The sequence below is a fragment of the Dipodomys spectabilis genome, unplaced genomic scaffold (genome assembly GCF_019054845.1).
Source record: "Dipodomys spectabilis isolate Male_0828 unplaced genomic scaffold, ASM1905484v1 ptg000146l, whole genome shotgun sequence".
Taxonomy (NCBI): Eukaryota; Metazoa; Chordata; class Mammalia; order Rodentia; family Heteromyidae; genus Dipodomys; species Dipodomys spectabilis.
Window position 1 is genome coordinate 155902 of NW_024870823.1, and position 24471 is coordinate 180372.

General features: G+C 43.6%; 1 protein-coding gene across 1 annotated transcript in view; it reads left to right on the forward strand.

Moving 5' to 3' along the window:
- The window catches only part of Zfyve26 (zinc finger FYVE-type containing 26), a 71292-nt gene that overhangs the window by 8497 nt on the left and 38324 nt on the right, over positions 1-24471 (forward strand). Inside the window, exons 5-20 of the mRNA XM_042691807.1 lie at positions 730-1252; positions 2181-2311; positions 3354-3518; positions 3662-3750; positions 4675-4838; positions 6436-6639; positions 8395-9006; positions 9222-9308; positions 12276-12344; positions 12746-12897; positions 15281-15482; positions 19983-20246; positions 21519-21638; positions 21734-21898; positions 22938-23156; positions 24265-24367. Of these exons, the coding sequence (XP_042547741.1) occupies positions 730-1252; positions 2181-2311; positions 3354-3518; positions 3662-3750; positions 4675-4838; positions 6436-6639; positions 8395-9006; positions 9222-9308; positions 12276-12344; positions 12746-12897; positions 15281-15482; positions 19983-20246; positions 21519-21638; positions 21734-21898; positions 22938-23156; positions 24265-24367 (3269 nt within the window). The remainder of the gene's footprint in view (positions 1-729; positions 1253-2180; positions 2312-3353; positions 3519-3661; positions 3751-4674; positions 4839-6435; positions 6640-8394; positions 9007-9221; positions 9309-12275; positions 12345-12745; positions 12898-15280; positions 15483-19982; positions 20247-21518; positions 21639-21733; positions 21899-22937; positions 23157-24264; positions 24368-24471) is intronic.

Genomic DNA, 24471 nt, shown 5'->3' on the forward strand with positions numbered 1-24471 from the left:
GAATGGCTTCAAAGACTAGATAGATCCTCCTGCCTTAGCTTCCCAAGTTCTAGGATCACCAGCATGCACTACCTTGCCAAGGGTAAACTTTTGAAGGATACATTCAAACAAAAAGATTTTATCAGAAGATAAGAAATAAACGATTCCTTAAGAATGTCTTTACTGCCCATGGGGCTGGGAAGGTGGCTAGTGGTAGAGCACTTGCCTTGCATGCCTGAGGCCCTGGGTTCAGTTCCTCAGCACCACATAAGCAAAAAGAAAAAAGCCGGAAGTGGCGCTGTGGCCCAAGTGGTAGAGCGCTAGCCTTGAGCTGAAGAGCTGAGGGACAGCGCCCAGGGCCAGAGTTCAGGCTCCACGACTGGACCCCAAAAAAAAAAAAATTGTCTTTACTGCATAATAAATACCTAACCAGTCTCCTATATGAATTTATGGTTTCCAATTCAGGCCTCTCTACATATTTTGGGGGCAGTGGAGAGGGACCAGCTTGAGCATGGAAGCCTTGAACAGTTGACTAAATTTTTGTTAGTCTCAATCTTCCCATTTGTTAAAAGGAGATAATAGTAACATGTTCCCCTTCAGTTTATTTGATTCTTCTATAGAAGAACATGGTAGCTAGAATATAGTAACTCATACAGAAATGTTTGCTAATGCTACTAAACTCTCAGCTAATATAAGTAATAGTATTCTGGACATGGCTACCCCTCATCCCTTTCTTCATTCTCAACTTAGGAGCTGTATGAGACTTTAGCACAAGACCCGGTAGACCCTGTGCCTTGCAGAAGTCAGAGGCAGGAGAATTGGACCCCATGGCTCAGCTCCGAAGCTGTGTTTCTACTCTGGGATCTTCTGAAGCAGGCACCCTTGCTAGCTCAGGCCCTGTTGGAGCTCCTGCTTGGGGAGGATGATGGCACCAGCCCCTGTCACTGGCCTCTGCAGAAGGCACTTGTGGACCTCATTCGAAAGGCACTGCGAACGCTGCAGGACCCTGCCTCTGAGCCCTCTAGAGTAGTTGATGCCATCTATGGAGCCCTGCGGACTCTGCGTTGTCCTGCAGAGCCATCTGGGGTTGAGTTGTGTGTCCTGTGTGAAGAACTCCTGGAGGCCTGCAGGACTGAGCGGAGTCCCCTACAGGAGGAGCGGCTGCTCAGCTGCCTTACACACAAAGCTGGACGTAGCCTGTTATCCCTCTACAGCCACACGTATGCAGAGAAAGTTACAGAAAAGCTACCAAGAGCCACAACTTCAGGAAAAAGTATGTTCCCTTTGCTGATTCATGTGTTTTGGTAATTTCAGTATACCAGCTTTTCTGACTGGTGCCTTGCTTGTTGTTTAAGACTTCTAACAGGAGAGGCTGAGTGAAAATGATGAGATGTGCTTTTCCTTTCTTCTCCTTTCTTCCTTCCTTCCTTCCTTCCTTCTTTCCTTCTTTCCTTCCTTCTTTCCTTCCTTCCTTCCTTCCTTCCTTCCTTCCTTCTTTTCCTTCTTTCTTTCTTTCGCCAGTTCTAAGGCTTGAACTTAGGGCCTGGGCACCATCCCTTAGCCTTTTTTTCCTCGAGGTTGGCACACTGTACCAATTGAGCTACATCTCTACTTCTACTTTTGGTGATTAACTGGAGATAAGAGTCTCTTGGACATTCCTGTCCTGGCTGGCTTCAAAACACAGTCTCAGATCTCAGCCTTCTTAGTTGCTAGAATTATAGGCATGAGCCACTAGCACCTGGCCTTAAGATGTTCTTTTCTAAAAGTGCCACTTTTCTAGGGGCAGAGTAAAAAAGTATCATAATAGACTTTGCAGGAAAGAACTCTCCAGAAGCTTCTGAGAGAAGAAAAATGTCTTTAAGATAAGCTGTAGCCAGGCACTAGTAGCTTATACTAGCTAGCTACCCAGGAGGCTGAGATATAAGGATTGCCAGCCCTGGCAGGAAAAATCTGTCTGTGAGGCTCTTATCTCCAATTAATCAACAAAAGCAAGAAATGGTGTTATAGCTCAAGTGGTAGAGCATTAGCCTTGAGCAAAAAAGCTCAGTGACAGTGCATAGGCCCTGAGTTCAAGCCCCAGGACTAATACATACACACAAAAATAGTGCTAACTCGTACATCAGTTAGTTTTTCAAATGGCCTCTGATATAGGAAAGAAGAGCTCTTGGTTTCCCAATAACCCTGTCTAGTTTGTTATTCAGTCTCACCAGATCATCCAAATCCTGACCGGGTAATGCTGGCCCTCTTCTCCACTCCTGACCCAGCCCAAGCTTGGAAAGTGACCTTTTTCTACTGCCTAAGCAACAACAAGCACTTCCTTGAGCAGATCTTGGTAAGTCAAACATAATTATTCTTCATCATAGAAGGACCCAGAAATCTCCTTGGGTTTTTCCGTACTTCACTTCTCTCCCACTCATCCATCCAACAGCTGTGTATTAGTAATGTCATTTGGTTCTGTCCTTCCCATAGTCCCAGGGTAAATAGAGGAAGGTCTGGGAACCAGTTCCCTTCTTAATTATAATTGTAGTTACTCTATAGGAAATAGGACATTTGGAGATGTGTCATCTTTCCTGGAGCATGTGAGAAAGAATCATGGCAGGATTATAACTTTTTGTTGTTGTTTTTTGGGCGGGGGGATTGTCTGATATTGGGAATTGAACTAAGGGCCTCAAGCTATCACTTAGCTTTCTCATTCAAGGCTATCACTCTACTACTACTTGAGCCACATCTCCACTTTCAGCTTTTTAGTGTTTAATTAGAGATAAGAATTTCAGAATTGTCTGCCTGCGATGGCTTCAAACTCAATCCTCAGATCTCAGCCTCTTGAATAGATAGGATTACTTCCATAAGCACTGACAGGTATTTGATTACTGTTTTTCCTTCTAGGTTACAAGTAAACTTCATTTCAACAGATATTTATGAATCTTATCCTGAGTACCAATTGTTGAGCTAGGAACTAGGATCACAACACAAGTCAGTCCCTGACTTCAAGAGGCTTAAGTGTCTCATGCTTTTGTGAACATTTAATTTGCTTAACAGTCCACTCTGTCATATCAGAACTGCCCCTGCTGTCCTGAGAAGTTTCTTTCCCAGGGCTGGAAATGTAGCCCAGTGCTTGGCTAACATGCTTGAATCCCCAAGTTCAATTCCTCAGTACCACATACACAGGAAAAGCCAGAAGTGGTACTGTGGCTTAAGTGGTAGAGTGCTAGCCTTGAGCTGAAGAGCTGAGGGACAGCGCCCAGGCCCAGAGTTCAAGCCCTACAATCGACACACACAATCACAAAAAAAATTCTTTCCCAACTGAGCAGCCAGCTGGATTTCATTCTTTCTAGTCTACAAAGCTGCTTACAGCAGCCTTCTTTGGTTTGCAGGTAACAGCACTAACTCTGTTGAAAGAGGAAGATTTCTCAAACCTAGGCTACCTGCTTGATAGAGAATTCAGGCCTCTCAGTCACCTGCTCGTGCTCCTCGGCTGGACACACTGTCAGAGCCTTGAGTCAGCTAAGAGGCTGCTCCAGACACTCCACAGGACCCAGGTAACTGGCCCCCTGCACCCAGCTTCTCCACAAATGAATACCATGAGGTCTCAAGCCTAAGTAGAATGTACAGTACCAAAGTTAGTTACAGCACTTGATGCTAGAGGCCTGAGTCATCTCTTTCTTCTGTTGTACCAACACAGGGCCAAGGCTGTGATGAGTTCCTCAGGGATGCCTGTGATGGACTATGGGCTCACCTAGAGGTCTTGGAGTGGTGTGTCCAGCAGAGCAGGTATAACTCCTATGTGGTCAGCCCCTGCCCACCATTGGGCACACTGAGCCCCGGGCTCTATCTGTGTGGCCACACACAGAGCACATCAGTGTTCTTAGTTGATATTATTAACCAGGCATGAATAATTGTTCCAGGCATTAAACCAGGAAAAAGAACACATAAATAATCATTACCTTCTCTGTGACCATTAAGTTATAACTAGAAGATAATTTCAACATAAAAATAATTATTTTTAAAAAATAGCTCCCCATTCCTAAGCACTTACTCTGTCTGTAAGCCCTTTACATAAATGATAAAGCCTGAAAATAATCCTATGAGGTAGACAACTATGTTCTTAAAGGTAGGACACTGACGGCCAAAGCCATTAAAATAACTTAAGCAAAGTTATACAACAAGTTAATGCCATCCATATTCTTAGTCACATTGTACCTTGGATGAGTCACATTTTTACTCAATAACTGCTCATTGAACTATTTTGGAAGCCCTGCTTTCTCCTGATAACTTAGTCTATCTAGATTTGAATTCCTCTCTTGTTCTTCACCTACCTCCCCAGAACTTCCTGAAGCAGGATTGGCAGAAGAAGAAGTGGCAAAGGGACTTTGCCCAAAATCAAGCCAAAGATGCTTGTGTCAGTGCAAAGACTGAGACAAGATAGATATTTTTCAAAATTTACCTGCAGGCCCTTTCTAGACCCCACTGGCCAGAAAGGTGGTCCTTTCTAGAAAAAGTGGAGCTGATTCAACGGATGTACTTCCCCGAGGGTAAAGAAATGGCACATTGTATTCTAGACCTACTAAAAAATCATGTTTAAGGAAGTAAAACCTGTGTGACTGGGCCAGAGAGGAAGAACAAGAGGGAACAGAACAGTAATGTCTTTCTTAAAAACAGTAATGTGAACTGCCTCCTCCCAATTTTCTCTTTCAGTCACCCTATACCAAAGAGAGATCTCCTGTATCATTTGCATGGTGGAGACAGCCACTCAGTGCTCTATTCTCTCCATCACCTTACGAACCTTCCAGGCCTCAGGGAGGAAGAGGTTCTCAAGCTCTTACAGAAAGTACCAGCCAAAGACCTCCCTCAAGAACATGGTGAGTTGGCAATAGAACACTTGAGACAGGATTCCCTCTCACGGGGCTCTTGTACATTTCCTCCTGCATCAGATTTATCTAGATGTTATTGTTGAAATATCTGTCAAGAGAGGGGTCTAAGCTGGGTGCCGGTGGCTCTCTCCTGTAATCCTAGCTACTCAGGAGGCTAAGATCTGAGGATCACGTTCAAAGCCAGCCTGGGCAGGAAAGTCCGTGAGACTCTTATCTCCAATAAACCACTAGAAAACTGGAAGTGGCGCTGTGGCTCAAGCAGTAGAGTGCTTGCCTTGAGCTGAAGAGCGCACGGACAGCGCCCAAGCTCAGAGTTCAAGCCCCACAACTGACAAAAAAAAAGAGAGAGAGGGGTCTAGCATGTGCCCTCTGAGCTATCCTTGTTTATCCCAGTCAGATTATGGAACATGGAAGCATTCCTCACCTTCCTTGGGGAGGTAGAAGAAATATCCCCTGGACTTGATCTCACATCCTTTGTCCTGTGGAATCATCTTAGGACCCACTAGCATATCCTAATCACTGTGAAACAGAACTAGAAACTTCCCTCTGAATCTACACCATAACCAGTGTCAAGAGTTTATAGCTATTCTTGTTGAGTGACTTCATGCACCATAAGTTTTGTTATAGTACATTTTGTACCTTCTTTTCCTCCCATATCTCCTTCATATCTAGTGAACAGATCAAGAATTTTAGAGGAAAGACTTGCCTAGAACACTAATGAAAACTCATTTTAGCCTTTGATCTTTGAGTAAAATTCAAGACCTTGCTTTTTGCTGTCAAAAGTCACAATATAGTATAATCACAATCTGCCTTCACGGGCCAAGAATACTCAAATATAAAAGTAATCATCTTTCTCTCTGACAGTAGATATTTCCCAGTTTGATGGTAATGAGTTTAAATTCAAGGCCTCTTACTTGCTCAGCTAGCTTGGTGTATGCTTTAGCACTTAAACAACACCTCAGTTTCCAGAGATTTGCTGGTTAATTGGAGATAAGAGTCCCACAGACTTTCTTACTCAGGCTGGCTTTGAACTGTGATCCTCAAATCAGCCTCCTCAGTAGCCTGGCATGAACTACTAATACCCGCCTTAATTTGTATTTCAAAAGTTCTACCACTGATTGTAAAACCAGTGTTACCACATTCCATGTTTGTTTCTGGAAAAAAACACAACTTGTTTAGCGGATTTTCTGAAGCATCTAGATTTCCAACCCCCACACACAAGTACAAAAGCTCTCCAGAGAAATATTATAAGTCTGATCCCTAGTAATCCACTGAGATACACATGACACTGAACTTGAAAAGGCTAAAAGAAGAGAAATAACGGGCTAAAGTTCAAGTACTGGCCCTGGACAACAACGCCATGTAGAGGTGGTGAGACATGTAGATGCAGGGTTGATGGAGGAAAATAATTGAAGGGGACTAGTGTGATGCTGAATAGGAGAAAGTTCTGGAAAGGAACACAGATCAGACTCACAAAAAGTAAAAAGGGTAAGAACTTACAAGTATAGTTTCTGCTTCAGCTCATGATTGCTGCTTGTGCCTGAAAAATATTTAACTCTAAAGCCTATTTCTCTCTACATCTCAGATTCAGCTGAAGCTTCAGTCCCTGAGCACCTGAGCCAGTGCCAGAACCTGACACTCTACCAGGGTTTCTGTGCTATGAAGTATGCCATCTATGCCCTCTGTGTAAACTCACATCAGCACTCCCAGTGCCGGGACTGCAAAGACAGCCCTTCTGAGGACCTGGCCTCAACTGCAGAGCCATCCAAGGACTCTCTCCCCGCCCCAGGTGCCGCACTCCCCAATCCTTGGCAGATGCTGTGAGCTCCCCCCAGTGTTTCCTGTGGTTATCTTTTCTCACCAGGATTGAAGGAAAAGACTAGTTTAAACTTTAATGGAATTTGATCACTTAGTGTAGTGTTTGCCAAACACTGTCTTTCTTGCTTGCTTGCTTTCACATTTCACATCACACTGCAGTTTTTACCAAGGCATGCAGCTTTTTCTATGTATGTGCATGCATATGTATATATGTGATATATAAACCGAAACTAAGTTTTATTCTTCTAAAAGAACACTTATGATTAAGTTGTGGTTATTTTTCTGTTTTGTATTTTTTTTCCTCTACTTATGTAAGCTTGAGTTTCAACATAACCTAACGTAACCCAAGCTAACCTCAAACTCTCAGTCCTTCCACTTCAGCCTCATGAGTACTTGAGTTACAGACAGACACTACATCAGATTTCATTTCATCCTTTCAGTGCAACCCTCTAAGTTGATTTCAATGAGTTGTAATCTGTAGTGTGAGAAATGCCAACCTAGTGGCCTATCCTCCCTTGTTTTTCTTAATAACTTCTCATTCCTTTTTTTTTTTTGGCCAGTCCTGGGGCTTGAACTCAGGGCCTGAGCACTGTCCCTGAGCTTCTTTTGCTCAAAGCTAAGCACTCTACCACTTGAGCCGTAATGCCACATCTGGCTTTCTGTATATGTGGTACTGAGTAATCAAACCCAGGGCTTCATGCATGCTAGGCAAGTACTCTACCGCTAAGCCACATTTCCAGCCAATTATTGCCTATTATTGCTCAGTTATCTCTCTCTTACTTCAGATTAGACATTCACTTCTGAGCATGAGCAATTTTTACTACAGAATGTTTTCTTGTAAGGTCTAGGCAACTTGTGATCATACGTAAAATAGAACTGAGGAGTAGGGCATGATGATGTATATCTTTAATCCCATCACTTGAAAGATGAGGTAAGAGAATTACAAGTTTAAATACAGCCTGAGCTATATAATAAGAGTCTGTTTTGAAGGAAGGAAGGAGGGAGGGAGAGGGAGAGGAGCAGGAAGGAAGGAAAGGCGTGGAGAAGAAGGGAAGTGAGAAAGCGGGGGAGTGAGAGGAAAAAGGAAAGGAAGAAGAGAAACAGGTGTGAGGACCATAGAGTCTGCACACCAACTTCATTACTGGAACTAAAACATGAAGTGTCTGTAACAAAAAAAAAAGAATTATATTTTATTTTTATTTTTTTGGGGGGGGGGAGGGGGTCCAGTCGTGGGGCCTGAACTCGGGGCCTGGGCGCTGTTCCTCAACTCTTCAGCTCAAGGCTAGCGCTCTACTGCTTGAGCCATAGCACCACTTCCAGCTTTTTTATTTCTGCTTATGTGGTGCTGAGGAATCGAACCCAGGGCCTCATGCATGCAAGGCAAGCACTCTACCACTGAGCCACCTTCTCAGCCCCAAGAATTATATTTTAAAAGCAGAAACAAAATAACAAGTGTTCAGTGAGCTATCCTTAAGTCTGAGCAGAGGGTCAGGGTCTGTTGCATTAGAGATAAATGTCAGAGCAGACTAGCTGTTCTGTGTTCTTGCTTGCTTGCCAGATTTTTGGCTGATCGAGCACCCTTCTGCACAGATGTAAATTTCTCCTTGCTAAAACAAAAATAAAGAAATAAGTTTAAAGTTCTGAGACTCGAGTCCAGCAAGCCAAGTTGCTAATGTGTGCATTCTGTCTTTTCACTTCCTCTCTTTTCTTCTACCTACATCTTTAGGTGCTTCTCATCTCTTCTCAACATACCTGGCCAAGTGTCAACAGTACCTGTGCAGGATCCCTGACCCTTTGTGCCTGGAACTTCTTGAAAACATCTTCTCATTGCTCCTCATCACCTCTGCTGATCTTCACCCAGAGCCTCACCTGCCTGAGGATTATGCTGAGGATGAGGACATTGAGGGGAAAGGCCCCTTGGATGTGAGGTCCCCATCTGAGAGCCCTCAACACATAGCACAGCCTGACAGGAAGTCAGAACACAGTTCCCTAGGCGCCCACAGGGGTCATGCACATTCAGTGCCAAACTGCCTAAAGACAGAGCTCAAAGATGGTTTCTCAGAGCCTCATGGGAGTTGCTTTTTGGATCTAAAGCACTTTATTAGTGGCAGCAGTGGATTCCTGGCTGATGAATTTGCAATGGGGGCCTTCCTCAGGCTTCTTCAGGAGCAGCTGGAAGAGATCAGCAGCCACAGCTCCCCTGAGAATGCAACCCTGCTAGAAGGCCAGAGCTGCTTAGGAAGCAGAGAAGGACTGCAGACCCGCCTGCACCAATTTTCCAAGATTCTCTCTGAGGCCCAGTGGAGATATAAGGTGGTAACAAGCAACCAAGGTTCAGGTAAGAGAAAAGAATAGAACTGGTAGGTCTAACAAGTTGGGAGGAAGTAAGTTAGGAGTCATAGGCATCACAACTGAAGATACCACCCCAGCAACCAGCATCAGAACACTGGTATAGTGCTCTCCATCTCAGCACTCAGGATAGGTTATCTCCCTGTCTCCCTAAAGGAACTGAGTCAGATCAAAGGGGATCACTCTCCTTGTTTGCTGTTTCAGAGAAGCAGCCATCCCGAAGATACCGGTCCATTGCTGCACGGCACTCTAGTCTCCGACGGGGTCGGCGGACAAAAAGAAGCCGGGCAGGTAAACTGAAGAATTCTCTTTCCTCATGCCTCATTTCCATACACCAGGCAAGTGGAATACTACCTCTTCAAGCTGGAGCGCATGGTCAGAACAAATGAAAGTGTTATAAGATTAGTGCCACCCCCCATCCCAAGTTAACTCTTGTTAATAGTCTCTGACATATCCTCCCAGAAATCTTCCATGCAAAGTACATACATATGCATATCTTTTCATGTATACAGATGTATTATATATATTACATATATATGTGTGTGTGTGTGTATATATGTGAAGAACTGCCACCTGCCTTTTTTCACTATATTCTTTTACACATACAGATGGGTCTATACTACATATTAAGAAAAACTGCTTTCACCTAACATTTCAAAAGCTACTTAATATCCCATTGCCCTGTATACACACAGCTGCTCATAGACATTGCAGTTGTGTCCAGTTTTTCACTATTAAAAAATAGTGCTACAGGGGCTGGGAAGGTGACTCAGTGTTAGAGTGCTTGTCTTGCATGTATGAGGCCCTGGGTTCGATTCCTCAGCACCACATAAGCAGAAAAAAAAAGCCAGAAGTGGCACTGTGGTACAAGTGGTAGAGTACTAGCTTTGAGCTGAAGAGCTGAGGGACAGCACCCAGGCCCAGAGTTCAGGCTCAGGACCAGACCAAAAAAAAAAAATAGTGCTACAGTAAACAACCTTATGCATATTTGTGTATACTTCTGTGAGTTTAGAGTAAGTTCCTAGCGGAGTGTCTAGGTCAAAGATACCGAGTGGTAGCACATACCTATCATCCTTACTATTCAGGAGACAAGGATAGAAAGAATTGCAGTTCAGGATCATCCCACGCAAAGTTTTCTAGATCTTTGCTCATTAAACAAGATGATGTAGTGACATGCTCCTGTAATTCTAGCTAGGCAAGGGGGAAAGAAAGAGAATCAATCTAGGTGGCCCCAGGGGAGGTAGGGGAAGGCTCTATCTGAAAAGTAACCTTAAACAAGAGGGGATTATAGACATGGTTAAGGTTGCAGAGCACCTATCTAGCAAGCACAGGGCCCTAAGTTCAAACCATGGTACCATCAAAAATAAATACAATATATACTGAATTACCAAATTGCCTTAGAACTCAGTGTAAAAAGGTTGACCAATTCATATATTTCTAACAAATATGTGATTGCCTCTTTACATATTGACTATCATTGAGTAATATCAGATTATTTTAAATTGCTAACAGAATAATGATATTTCATTGTTTAATTTTTATAGTTTGAAATTTTGGGGAGGATCTGAGAGTTGGTCATGGGGCTTAAACTCTGGGCCTGGGTGCTGTCCTCCAGCTCTTGAGCTCAAGACCAGCACTCTACCACTTGAGCCACAGCTCCACTTCCAGTTTTCTGGTGTTTAATTGGAGATAAGAGTCTCACGGACTTTCCTTCCCAGGCTGGCTTTGAACTGCGATCCTCAGATCTTAGCCTCCTGAGCAGCTAGGATTACAGGTGTGAGCCACCGGCACCTGGCTTTAATTTTTTAACCTTTATTAGCCAATAACATTTTTCTGTGACCTATGAAATCATACCTGAAGACTTTTTTTTTCTTTTGCTGGTATTGGAGTTTGAACTCAGGGCCTCTCAATTACTCAGTTTGTTTAATCAGCTGGCACTTTATCACTTTCTGGTCTAGCTTCTTTGGCTGGTTATTTTGATTGAAGACAGTTTCTCAGACTTTTCTGCTTCATCTGGCTTTAAACCATAATCCTCCAGATCCCAGCTTTCTGAGAAGCTAGGATTAACAGACTGGGCATAAGGTCCATTTTTCTATTGGGCTCATCTTTCTTATTTAATTATAAAAAACTCTTTATGTAGAAAGGGAAGCATGTCATTCTGTACTATTAACTCTTTTTCTATTTTGTCTTGTGACTAATAAGTTCCTAGAAGAATTAAATGTAGTGGCATTATTTAGGAGTGTATTTATAAATAAGAATTGTCTCAAGCAAAACATTATTACTGGGTATCTTGAATGAGGCATAAACTAAGTCTTTTCATCAAAGAATGTATAATATACCAATATACCCAGTATACACAAAAAGCCAAACTGAACTGAGGTACTACCACAAAACAAAGAATTCTTTTAGAAGGGGGCATCAGCATAGCCTCCAAAGTAATGGAAAAAAATTTATGAAGGCGTTGAATATGGAACTGGGTATCAAAGAATGAGTGGGTTCCAATTAAGTGCAATAAGGAAAGTGAACGTACTGAGTGCAGAAGAAGATGCCATAAGAGAAACCTCAAGGCTGATTTTCTAAGGTAGCCCAAAGCCACTTGGTTATTGATCTGGGGCAGAAGGCAGATTTTGCACCCACTTGGCCATCTAGCCCAAGAATGTACTTCCATCACCTCTCCCCTGTGATTGTCTGCTCCTTCTACAAGTACAAACAGTGATTCAAGTGGACTTGAATGATAGAACACCATATGATCTCACAAATGGACAGACAACCTTCTTGGTAAGCTCTAACACTTCTTGAAACCTGGCCTTGGAAGTATTTCCTCCAGGTCTTTGAACAGTTTGGTGTTTGCCAGGCCAGCTCTTATACTTTGGTTTCCTTTTCAAGTATGAGGACACCTTTTTCTGTATCAGAAAAATATAGTGAACTTTTATTGTACTATATTGTTTCCTGCTTCATAATTGTGGTTGCTTTTGTTTTTTCACAGTAATGCTAGTCTTAGAGAGAAGATAGCAGCTTTTGATCCTAGAAATCACTTGAGAGTTTCAGGAGCTCTAAAACCCACAAGTTGGGAACCATTGGTATAAACTACTACCAAAGGGAACTCTGTGGTCATAATAAACCTGCACTTAACCCTTGCTATAAAAGGTACAGCTGGTGTAGTATTCAGTTTATCCAGATCTTGGTTTGTAAGCTGATATCACACTTTTTACAGTGTAAGGAGTAGATTGATTTTTCTCTTTTTCCTGATTCTTCTAGATGGACTGGACAGAGGCTCCAACCTGTCCCTGGAAAGTACAAGTAGTGAGCTGAGCACAAGTACCTCAGGTATGTGGGTCCCTAATCAGTTGTCAGATTTAAGCAGCTTTACCCCAATAGAGCTGTCATATTCCATGGTGTAAAAACCAGGAATGAGCCTATTTAAATGCCTATGTTCAAGAAAGTGGGTCCACAGACAAACGGATTTCAGCTGGGAAAAGGGAAAGTGCTGTTTACATTGCCAGTTCAGCTACTCCTCTGCAGAGAAAAATGCCTAAGAGGCAAACACACAAGAAGCAATTCGTTCTGTGTTCTAAGATGAGAGTCATGTGTTTGTCTCTTCACATGAAGAAAGGTTGTTTCAGACCTTTGGAGAAGGACTTTGAGAAGATAAGACTTTAATGAAAGGTGGCATCCTGTTGTCTTAGTTCTTGCTTTCCCTGACTGCTCACGCGCTTATGTCCCTGCAGAGGGAAGCGTGAGTGGTGTGTGTAGATGGAATGAGCTGGATGGCCAGTCACAGCCCCAATCTCAAAGTTCATTCATCCCCATGATGTTCTCCCCACCTGAGTCACTGCTAGCATCCTGCATCCTTCGTGGGAACTTTGCAGAAGCTCATCAGGTAAGGGAATCCTCAGCATCACCTTGTCACAGGAAAGAATGCTAGGTCAAATCCCTAGTTGACTGTGGCGCACTGGGCTTCAATAAAGCCCAGACACCAGAACCACCCAGGAATACTTGAAGAGACATGTGAGCTAGAAAAGTAGAAATAAGTTTCCGTGTATCCAGACTCAGTCCTCAGCATCACTGATTTAGAGGCATTGCATTATTTGTGTTTTTGTTTTTGTTTGTTTTTTGTTGGTCATGGGGTCTGAACTCTGAGCCTGGGTGCCGTCCCTCAGCTCTTCAGCTCAATGCTAGAGCCCTACCACTTGAGCCACAGCAACACTTCTGGATTTTTCTACTTATGTGGTGGTGAAGAATCAAACCCAGGGCCTCATGCATGTGAGGCAAGCACTCTACCACTGAGCCAACGTCCCAGCCTGTTATTTGTGTTCTTAACATAACATTTTAACAAGATGAAAGAATTAAGCTAAAGATTTGAACCTGTAAAAAAAAAAAAATAATTAAGCAACCATAATCCCACCACTGCAAAACAGTGAAATATTTTTTCTTGTACTCCTTGTTTATAGTTAAAACCATGTTGCATGTTTTAGTAATAAGGTGCTAGTTCAAAACATAAGAAGGCAGAGAGCCAGTCACTGGTAGCTCATGCCTATGGTCTTTGCAACTCAGAAGGCTGAGATCCAAAGGATAATGATTCAAAGTCTACCCAAGCAAAAACTGCAAGGCATTGTCTCCAAAACTACCAGCAAAAAGCCAAGCAAGAGACATAATTTAAGGGATAGAACAACATCCAAGCATGTAAGCTGAGCAGGCAAAGGCCCTGAATTCAAACCCCTATACTAGGGGGGAAAAAAAGGAATAAGAGGCTAGTAAACTTAGAATGTCTTTGGTATAGGGTTGCCAACGGAGAGACTCAGTCGCTATATCCTTATTTGAAAATTGGAGTTAAATGTAATACTGCCTTTTTCACCTCATAGGAATAGTAAAAGGATATGCCACAACCTGTGAGAAATGCAAGAATCTTATGCTCTTGGTTAAACTCAATAGCATAAAATGGCATTCTTCCAATGTGTCAGACTGGATGTATATGTGAGTTTTGTTAGGGAATAATTCTACTAGAAATCTAAGTAATAGGATGTCCTTAATTTCCTCATTTTAGATCTCATACTTTAATGATTATGATCAATTTGATCCTCTCCAGGATAAGACCCTCCTAGTCTTTATTTTTGTTGTTTTGACTTTGCAGTGCTGTGGATCAAACACATGGCCTCTCCCATGCTAGGCTGACAGTTCACCATTGACCCACCGTTCAATATGTTTCTTTGGGGGTATTTTTGGTGGTGGTGGTCCTTGTAGCTCAGTGGTAGAGCACTAGCCCTAAGTAAACAAAGCTTAGTAATAGCAGCCAGGTTCTGAATTCTAGCTCTAATAAGGATACACAAAAAAAGGAAAACATTGTTCCTTCTCCTCCTCCTCTTCTCTTTTTCATAAAAACATGTTTTATCCAGGTTACTGAACAAGTTGTTCATATTACAAGAAAACATCAAAAGTATTTGCAAGGGTTTGAGCCATGATTTAAATGTGAGAGCACCAGACTAGCATACAAGCCAAGTAAGTAGGAGACCCAGAGTTCAAACCCCTATACCAGAAAAAAAAAAAGTATTTACTGGAAAATAAACTCACTTTTAACCCTATTGGATAGAGCAGCCAATGCTAAAGATTTCAGCTAATATCTTTCCAAGATATATCTTTTATTTAGCTGAAATTATTTTGAATTTAACTTGTCTTTTTTCCATTAAAAGCATTTACCTTAGAATCACTGTAATTTTAATCACCTCATACTATCATCTAACCAGGTAGCAAATAACCATTTTCTTTGTCCATCCCCTAGAGTATTTTAAACTTTGTAATGGTTGTAATCTGCCAAGATGATCACCTTTGGGCATTAAATCTTTTGGATCATTTCCTTAAGAATACTTCTCATTTGACTCAGTAACTGAGTAAAAAGTAATTTTTAAAGCTTTATAGATTGCCAACCTACCTTATGAAACAATGTGATGATGTACCCTATCCTCTGAGAATTTAGTTTTACACTTTGCTATTGTAATAAATATAAAACAGTCTTACTATTTAAATTACTAGATTGCTGGTAAGGGAAAATATATTCTCATTTCTATACTAGTGATACTAGTGCCTGATTATCTTCCCTGAGATTGTCTGCATTTTTTGCTTATTTTCTACTGGGTCTTTGGTGGTTTTCTTACTGACTTTGAGTTAGTTTTGGTTTTGATCTACTCTTTTAACTTTCACTACCCTTCTGTCCCTCCCAACTAGATTTTAGGGCCACAACAGCAATGTTCCTCCCTCTCTCATGACAGGTGGTATTCATGTTCAACCTGAAGTCTTCACCCAGCGCAGGGGAACTGATGTTTGTGGAACGCTACCAAGAGGTGATCCAGGAGCTAGCCCAAGTAGAGCACAAGATTGAAAACCAGAACTCAGATGGGGGTAGCAGCACCATTCGGAGAACCAACAGTGGCCGTTCAACTCTGCAGGCCATTGGCAGTGCTGCAGCAGCAGGTTAGGCTTCCTTGATGCTACCATAGGTGGTGAGGCAGCCAGGGCAGGACCAGGAGGGGAAAATCATACACTGTTCATTTCAGTGGGCAGGAACTCAAAGCAGGACCCTGCCTGAAAGGATCCTTCAGGACTCTCCCAGGCAGGCAGACACAGGAGAAACATTATTGTAAGGTCTATTGGAGGGGCCATATCTCCCCAGGAGAGGGAACATGGCAGACATGGCATCTGCCCCCAGCCAAGTCTCCAGTCTGTCTCCAGGAAGTGAGGGCAGAAGTGAGGTAAAATGCATGCGTGGTTGGGTCTAGGCAGAGAGAGGGAGTGGCCAGCTGTAGGGCAGGGAGGAGCTCAGGTCTGGGTAGAGCTGAGGATTAAAGGTGGGGATAATACTAACATTCCCTACTTTGTTGTTTAATAAAAATTGGGATATCTGGCTGGGGGTAAGGGTGGAGGTCATTTCTTCAGAAGCTACTTGCTGCTGTAAAGGGGCAAAGCATTCATAGGTCTCTGCTTTGGTGCTCGGACAAGTACAAGAAGCAGTTGCTTGATAGTTGGTGAAGGTCCAAGTAGTTATCAGAGCCAACAGGTGTCATAGGCACCTTTGGCTACTTCCTGCTGGCCTGGAGGCATCAAGGAGCTGGGGTTTTTAGGGCCTGGGTCTACACTGGGCAAGGCAGGGCAGTGTAACTGAAGTCTCCAGTTGCCTGTAGTAACAGGTTGGCCTGGACTTGTTCCCAAGTGGTGTCCTGTCTGGGGGCCTGGTATCCTACAGGTGGAAGGGAACACAAACAAATCAGGACAATATAAAGGTCTGAGCTTTAGTGGATCTGAAATGGCTTGTGCTTTTCACCTCAAATCAGCAGGCTGTGGTCATGTGTGATGGAGCAAGCCAGGGTCTGGGCTAGGCTGTGGTGTCTCCCAGCATGTATACATTGTCACACTTACTGCTGTTTACCTGCAAAATCTCTACACATACTAGTTAAAGACCTTTTAGCAAGTAACTTAACTAAAATTTCTCTTTGAAACAATGCAATAATCTTGGGAGTTTCTTAACGGGCTTACATACGCTTAACATTCTTGTGCACAAAGATTTTAAAGAGAGTGAGGAAGAGAGCAATTTACAGAGAGAGAAGGGACAGAGAGGAGGAAGAAAGAAAGTTTTACTTGCACGAGCACTCAAATTTGGGGCCAAAGTTGATTGTAAAAAAAAAAAAAAAGGAGAGATTTTTTTGGGGGGGGGGGGGGAAGGAGGGTCCAGTTGTGGGGCCTGAACTCTGGCCCTGGGCGCTGTCCCACAGCTCTTCAGCTCAAGGTTAGCACTCTACCACTTGAGTCACAGCACCCAGCAGCCCCTGTAAAAAAATTTAGTTGTGTCCTTCCCAAGGCAAGTGACCTTTGGAACTAGAACTTGCTGCCAACCATCTTCTGATCGGGGCTCAGTAGCCCACCAAGGCCCAGGTAGTCTTATATGGGAGCTCAGCAGCCCACCAAGGCCCAGGTGGCCTTAATATGGTGGAACCCAGGATCTTCTGGTTACTTACCCTGAAGTAGGAACAAATTAGTCAGTGTTGGATGGGCAGGAGGTAGAGTGCTCAGGCAGGAGAAAGTTACCTTGGTGGTCCTCTAGTGACAGGAGTGTAGGACCTCAGGCTAGGTCCTGGGCAGCTGTCGGACCCCTATCTGAAGTGGAGGGGAGGGCAAATCCACCGTGGAACCAATCACGGGTTTCGTGCACTACATGAAAGGATCCTTCAGAACTATCCCAGGGAACCATGCAGAGGCAGGCAGGCACAGAAGAAACATTATTGTAAGGCTTATTAGAGGGGCCATATCTCTCCAGGAGAGGGAACACATGTCATCTGCCCCCATCCAAGTCATGGGTCTGTCTCCAGGAAGTGAGAGAAAATGTGTGTGGGGGTGAGTCTGGGTGGAGAGAGGGAGTGGCCAGCTGTAGGACCGGAACTCCAGGGCAGGGGGGAGCTCAGGTCTGGGTAGAGCTGAGGATTAACACTGCCGTTAAAAAAAAAAAAAAGCAGCCATACACCATTGGCTCATGCCTGTAATCCTAGCTACTCAGGAGTACAGTTCAAAGCCAGCCTGGGCAAGAAAGTCTGTGAGACTCTTTTTTTGTCAGTCCTAGAGCTTGAACTCTGGGCCTGAGTGCTGTCCCTCAGCTCTTCAGCTGAAGGCTAGTGCTCTACCACTTGAGCCACATCACCACTTCCAGTTTTCTGAGTGGAGATAAGAGTCTCAGGGACTTTCCAGCCCAGGCTGGCTTTGAACCATGATCCTCAGATCTCAGTCTTCTGAGTAGCTAGGATTACAGGCATGAGCCACCAGCGCCCAGCTCGTGAGACACTTTATCTCCAGTTAACTACCAGAAAACCTGAAGTGGCACTGTGGCTCAAAGTGTAGAACACTAGTGTTGAACTGAAGAGCTCAAGGACAGCTGCCAAGCCCAGAGTTCAAGCCCCACCAACAACAACAACAAAAAACCAGAATGCATTTCTGATGCATGCAGAGACATTTTCTAATTGCATCCAGCCTCTGATCAAGTGTTCATATAACTTCTATTTGAGTCCTCTGTGACTTTAACTAGAAAGTATCAATGCTGTTCCCAGCATGTGTTTTACAGCCACTAGCTCAGGCTTCAAGAAATGGTTGGGACTTTATTTCCTTCCTTTATAATCATGTCCTGTAATAACATGTAGCCTGGGATCCACATGCCTCAATTGCCAACTGTAGCTTACAATCAAACAGCTCATCTTTCATAATTTCTCAGAAGTAGAATCTTTTTTTTGGGGGGGGGGGGGTGCTGAACTCTGGGCCTGGGCGCTGTCCCTCAGCTCTTCAGCTCAAGGCTAGCACTCTACCACTTGAGCCACAGCGCCACTTCGGCTTTTTTTTCTGCTTATGTGGTGCTGTGGAATCGAACCCAGGGCCTCATGCATACAAGGCAAGCGCTCTACCACTGAGCCACCTTCCCAGCCAGACAGAAGTAGAATCTTATCTTATATTTACATATCTTATACTAGACTTGATTCTGTATTCAAGTTAGCACCATGTTTTTCCAGAAATGTCCTACACTTATTTTAAGTGTGTGTGTGTAGATGCCAAGCACCAGTGGCTCCTATTATCCTAGCTACTAGGGAGGATCTGAGGATCACAGTTCAAGCCCTTTTAATCAGCAAAAAGCTGCAAGTGGAGGTGTGGTTCAAGTGGTAGTTCCAGCCTTGAGCAAAAAACTAATAAGAGACAGCAGCCATACCCTGAGTTCAAGCCACAGTATTGGCACAAAAAATAAAAGCACATCTTCATATTGTTGATATAAATGGACTCTTTTTTTTTTTTTTTTTTTTTTGGGGTCCGGTCGTGGGGCCTGAATTCTGGGCCTGGGCGCTGTCCCTCAGCTCTTCAGCTCAAGGCTAGCACTCTACCACTTGAGCCACAGCGCCACTTCCGGCTTTTTTCTTATGTGGTGCTGAGGAATCGAACCCAGGGCCTCGAACATGCAAGGCAAGTGTTCTACCACTGAGCCACCTTCCCAGCCCCATAAATGGACTCTTAAAACAGTTTCTACCTTACTTTTTTTTTTTCTCCAGTCCTGGGCCTTGAATTCAGGGCCTAGGAGATGTCCCTGAGCTTCTTTGTACTTAAAGCTAGCAGCACTCTAACACTTGAGCCACAGCACCACTTTGTTTTTTTTTTTTGTTTTTGTTTTTTTTTTCTGAGTAGTTTATTGGAGGTAAGAGTCTCATGGACTTTCATGCCTGGGCTGACTCCAAACTGTGATCCTCAAATTTCAACCTTCTGAGTAGCTATGATTATAGGCGTGAGCTACCAGCACCTGGCCACCTTACCTTTTTAGCAACTAATTGTGGGGATCATTTCTAATTAACACACATAAATATTCTTCTTTCCTAGCCTGGTTTTAGAACCTGTTTTGAAGAAGCCCTCCCTCATCTCAGCCATCCCAAATTTCTCTTCATGCCTTTGGTATTATGAGAATGGGTTGTAAAGCTGGGATCTGGTGGCTCAGAGAGGCTCAGGGACTGCACCCAGGCCCTGAGTTCAAGTCCCACAACTGGCAAGAAAAAAAAAAAGAATAGGCTATAAGAATGGTACTAATAGCTGGGCACCAGTGGCTCACGCCTGTAATCCTAGCTACTCAGGAGGCTGAGATCTAGGATCGCGGTTCAAAGCCAGCCCAGGCAGGAAAGTCTGTAAGACTATGATCTCCAGTAAACCACTAGAAAACTGGAAGTGGCACTGTGGCTCAAGCGGTAGAGTGCTCGCCTTGAGCTGAAGAGTGCAGGGACAGCGCCCAAGCCCAGAGTTCAAGCCCCACAACCAACTAAAAAAAAAAAAAAATGGTACTAATAATCATAGATCCTGTGCAGAACAATATTAAGGGTTTGTTTTTTAAACAACTATTTTTCATGATAGAAATAGTAGTCAGAGTCACTTTAACCCCTTGCTTTTTGTCCACTGCTGATTATCCAGGGATAGTATTTTACTCCATTTCTGATGTGACTGAGAAGCTGCTCAGCACCTCTGGAGAACCCATCCCCACACTTCAGGAGGACTTTTGGATAAACACTGCTCCCATGGAGCCCACTGCTCCACTGAGAGAGGTTCTGGAGGATCTCAGTCCCCCCGCCATGGCTGCATTTGACCTTGCTTGCTCTCAGTGCCAGCTCTGGAAAACCTGCAAACAGCTCTTGGAAACAGCTGAACGGCGTTTGAACAGCAGCCTTGAGAGCCGGGGTGAGTGGGCAGCATTAACCCTGTCCCTTTATCCCTGCAAGAGGAAGGTGGTTATTAGAGGAAGGAGGACAAGGAGAAATTTTATTTATTTATTTATTTTTGCAATGCTGTAGTTGGAATCTATGGCCTTACATGTGCTAAGCAAGTGCACTACCACTGAACTATACCCCAGCCCTGAATATCTCATATTTTTAGTGGATATAGCAGTCTGTAGTCATTTTGGGAAACTCTTTTCTGGTTTTTTATTAAATTCAAGGAGGAAATGTATATTAAAAATAAAGGGTCAGAGAGATCTGGGCACTAGTGGCTCACGGCTGTAATCCTAACTACTGAGGAGGCTGAGATCTGAGAATCACAGTTTAAAGCCAGCCCAGGCAGGAAAGTCCTTGAGACTCTTATTTCCAATTAACCACTTCAAAACCAAGAGTGGTTGAGTGCTAGCCTTGAGCAAAAAAGCTCAGGGACAACATGTAGCCCCTGAGTTCAAGTCCCACAACCAACCCCCCAAAAAAACAAAAAGCAAATGAGTTTGGAATTGTAGCTCAGTGCTAGAATATATGTTTAGTATGCATGAGGCCCTGGGTTCCATCCCCAGCACCCTCTAGAAAAAGAAAGGAACAAATGTCACTTGTGACATTAGAACACATCTCCTTCCCGGCTGGACCTACTTAACCTAAAACTTAGGGCCACCAAGAAGCTGTAAACAAGGTATAAAAGAAAACTCAGTGCAGCACAGTTGAAGGGAAGGTCATGTTTTGAGGTTTATAATGTCCCAGAATATGTGTATGAAATCCTTAGAGGAATCAAAAATAGAATTAGGCAATTAGAGAAAATGGATATAGGGGCTGGGAGTTTAGCTCAGCAGAAGGGCACCCACCTGGCGAGCACAAGGCCCTGGGTTAGGTCCTCAGCCCTGGAAAAAAAAAAAAGAAGAAGAAGAAAATGGATATGATCCTAGCTCAAGTTCATGGGTAAAGGTAGTAGGTAGTGCCCATGCAAATTCACAAAAAGTATCCATTTGAGTTAAGCTAGCTAATCCCATAGGAGGGCTGAAGGTTTTGGATGAGCTGCTTTTGGCAGCAGAGGCTTCTTGAAACCTCTGGTATATAATATAATATACCTGGCTAGGTTCTCTGATTTGCACCCAAATTGGAACTACATGTATTTTATTGTCAATATTGGAGAAGATAAAATTACACAATTCAATGCTGAACTCAGTCTCTGAGAGTATTTTATCTTTTCTGATTTTTCTCTTCCTTCATCTGTTTTCAGGTCGACGGCTAGACCAGCCACACCTCCATGCTGATGGCATTCGAGGTTTTCCCGTTGTTCTTCAGCAAATTAGTAAGATTCTCAGTTACCCACTTACATCAACTGGACAAACGAAATCAGGTGAGTTGATTCACCTCGACCTTTTTCTTTCTCCTGGACTGGAACAATACATGGGTAGCAGACTTGACTCTTTCTCACTTTCTTGCTTTCCATAGAGGCTGTAGAAGATAAAGCAGGAGGCCCTCCACGGTACAGCATCATTGAACTGCTTCAGATGTGCTGGCCCAGACTCACTGAGGACTGTGTTGCCAGCCACACCAGCCTCTCCCAGCAGCTGGATCAAACTCTTCAATCTCTGAGAGAAGCAATAGCACTGCCAGGTATGGGGCTGTCTACTCAAGAACAGTGAAGCAGATAAGAGTGAGATAGCCCTGGGAAGTCAGACTTGAGAAGTAGACAATTCATTATCAGAACTCAAAAGTCCCCCTGTTTCTACCTCACATTTGAAAGGATGACTCTCATTGCATGAGCAGATAGATTTTTTTTTTTCTTTCTTGGTGAGCAAACTCAGCAAGGCCTCTGTCAATATTGGGCAATCTTTCCCAAAAGATTGTAGTGTTCTCTCTTCAGAAAGTGATTTTACCCCCAGGGACAAGAGGTGAAAACAGGATAATAGACCCTGATTCCTCCAGATTCAGAGGGGCTTTTTGTTTGTTTTTGTTTTCTTTTGTTGGTCATGGGGCTTGAACTCTGGGCCTGGGGGTTATCTCTGAGCTCTACAGCTCAAGATGAGCACTCTACCACTTGAGCCACAGCACCACTTCCAGTTTTTCTGGTGGTTAATTGGAGATAAGAGTCTCATGGACTTTCCTACCCCAGCTGGCTTTGAAATGGGATCCTCAGATCTCAATCTCCTGAGTAGCCAGGATTACAGGTGTAAGCCACTGGCATCCAGCTAAATTCAGAAGTTTTTGCTGGCTGAGAATCACTTGTCCAAGTGACTGAATTAGGGGTGTTTTTTGGGGGGTGGGGGCTGGTTTGGGGTTTGTTTTTATTTTTAGCAGTATTGAGATTTGAACTGGCTTTGTATCCATTTGGTTCCATGCTTGGCTGGTGCTCTACCACTTGAGCCATGCCTACTTTTTGCTGCTTGGAGACAGTCTTATGGCCTTTTCTGACCAGGCTGACTTGGAACCACGATCCTCTGAATACCTTCTGAATACCTAGGATTACAGACCTGAGCCACCAGTGCTATGCTCCCAAGTAGTGCTTTATATCTACCTTCTAAGTATAGCAGCTAAGCCATAGGACCCCATGTCGTTCATAGAAGGCTCAGTTTATGTATTAGGTCCAAAATTGACCAAAAGCTGGATACATACACTAAAGCTTGTGTCCTTTCTCTTGCCTGACTTCCCTCAGAGCCCAAGAGTACTCCTCTCACATCCCTGGTGGAGCAGTCCTCCCAAAAGGCTCCTGAAGCAGAGGCCTACCCTATTCACATTCAGATTGAGCTCCTCCAGAAGAATCTGAGCAGACAAGCCCCAGCAGGCATTGAGCAGACTGACTATGTGGGCACCTTCTTCACCTACTGCAGCACCCTGGCTGCAGTTCTCCTTCAGAGTTTAAGCTCTGAGCCTGGTAAGAAACAAAAAAGAGGAAGCGGAGTTATGACTGGCCTGTACAAGTAGTTAGGCAAAGAAGAGGACAGGTGCCCAGATGCATAAGGTTCTTTGCCCTAACTCATCTCTGTCTTCTTTTTTTTTTAATGTATCTTTGTGCTGAGTATAATTGTTGAACACATGGGAGTGTGAATAAAATCTCATGGACTCAAATATAAGGCTGGGGATATGGCTCAAATGGTAGAGTGCTTGCCTACCTACAGCAAGGCCCTGAGTTCAAACGTTAGTACTAAGAAACAAATCTCTGGCAGATCTTGTGAATTTGAGGGCCAGTAGAAAAACAAGCTTTTGATATGAGTACCAGATTCTTAGCTGAATTCACAGAGCATCCCTCACACAAAAATCCAAAGTCCTAAATGCTACAAAATCCTACAGATCTTGAGCACCAACATGACACCGTAAGCGGTAGGTTCCACATTTGACAGATCCATGTAAAATTACCTTCAGGTTCTCTGTATAGGATGTAAATGAAACCAGTATATCTGGTGTTTAGACTTAGGTCCCATCCCCAGGACATTTCATTATATGTATGCAAATATCCTAAAATCCAAAACTCTTCTTGTCCTATACATTTCAGATGTTTACGGGGACTTACTCATTCTGTACTGCATGTACTTCATTCAGGTTGAAGTGAACAGAAGTCACCCATCTGTGGCTAGACCTACCCACTAAAGTTTATCTGGCTGGGTAGTCTTTAAAGCAGTAGTAATGTACAAATGAACTTGTGGTGGTATGAGTCAGCTTGTGAATATCCTTTACCTAGCATGAATCAAAAGGAAGGTTCTCAATATATCTTAATTGTATCCCAGAAAAATTAAATGGTTTGGGAAAACAAAGCTCCGGTCTGTTGCAGTTAGTGGTACTGGGGCTTGAACTCAGACTGATGCTGTCTCTTAGCTTTTTCTCTCAAGACTGGAGCTTTACCATTTCCAGCTTTTTGGTGTTTCATTGGAGATAAGAGTCTCATGAACTTTTCCTGTCCAGGTTGTCTTTGAATCATGATCCTTAGGTCTCAGCTGCTTGAGCCACCCATACCTAACTAAAGATCACATTCTTTGCCCTTGCAGATCACATGGAGGTGAAAATAGGAAATCCCTTCGTTCTCCTGCAACAGAGCTCTTCCCAACTGTTGTCACATCTCCTGCTAGAGAGACAGGTTCCCCCACAGAGGTATGAGCCACCTCCATGGGAGTCAGCCTTGGGCCTCCCTGAATATTTCATCAAAGAAATGTAGGCCTCAGTGGTATTGTACTTGGAGTAATCACAGAAAGGAA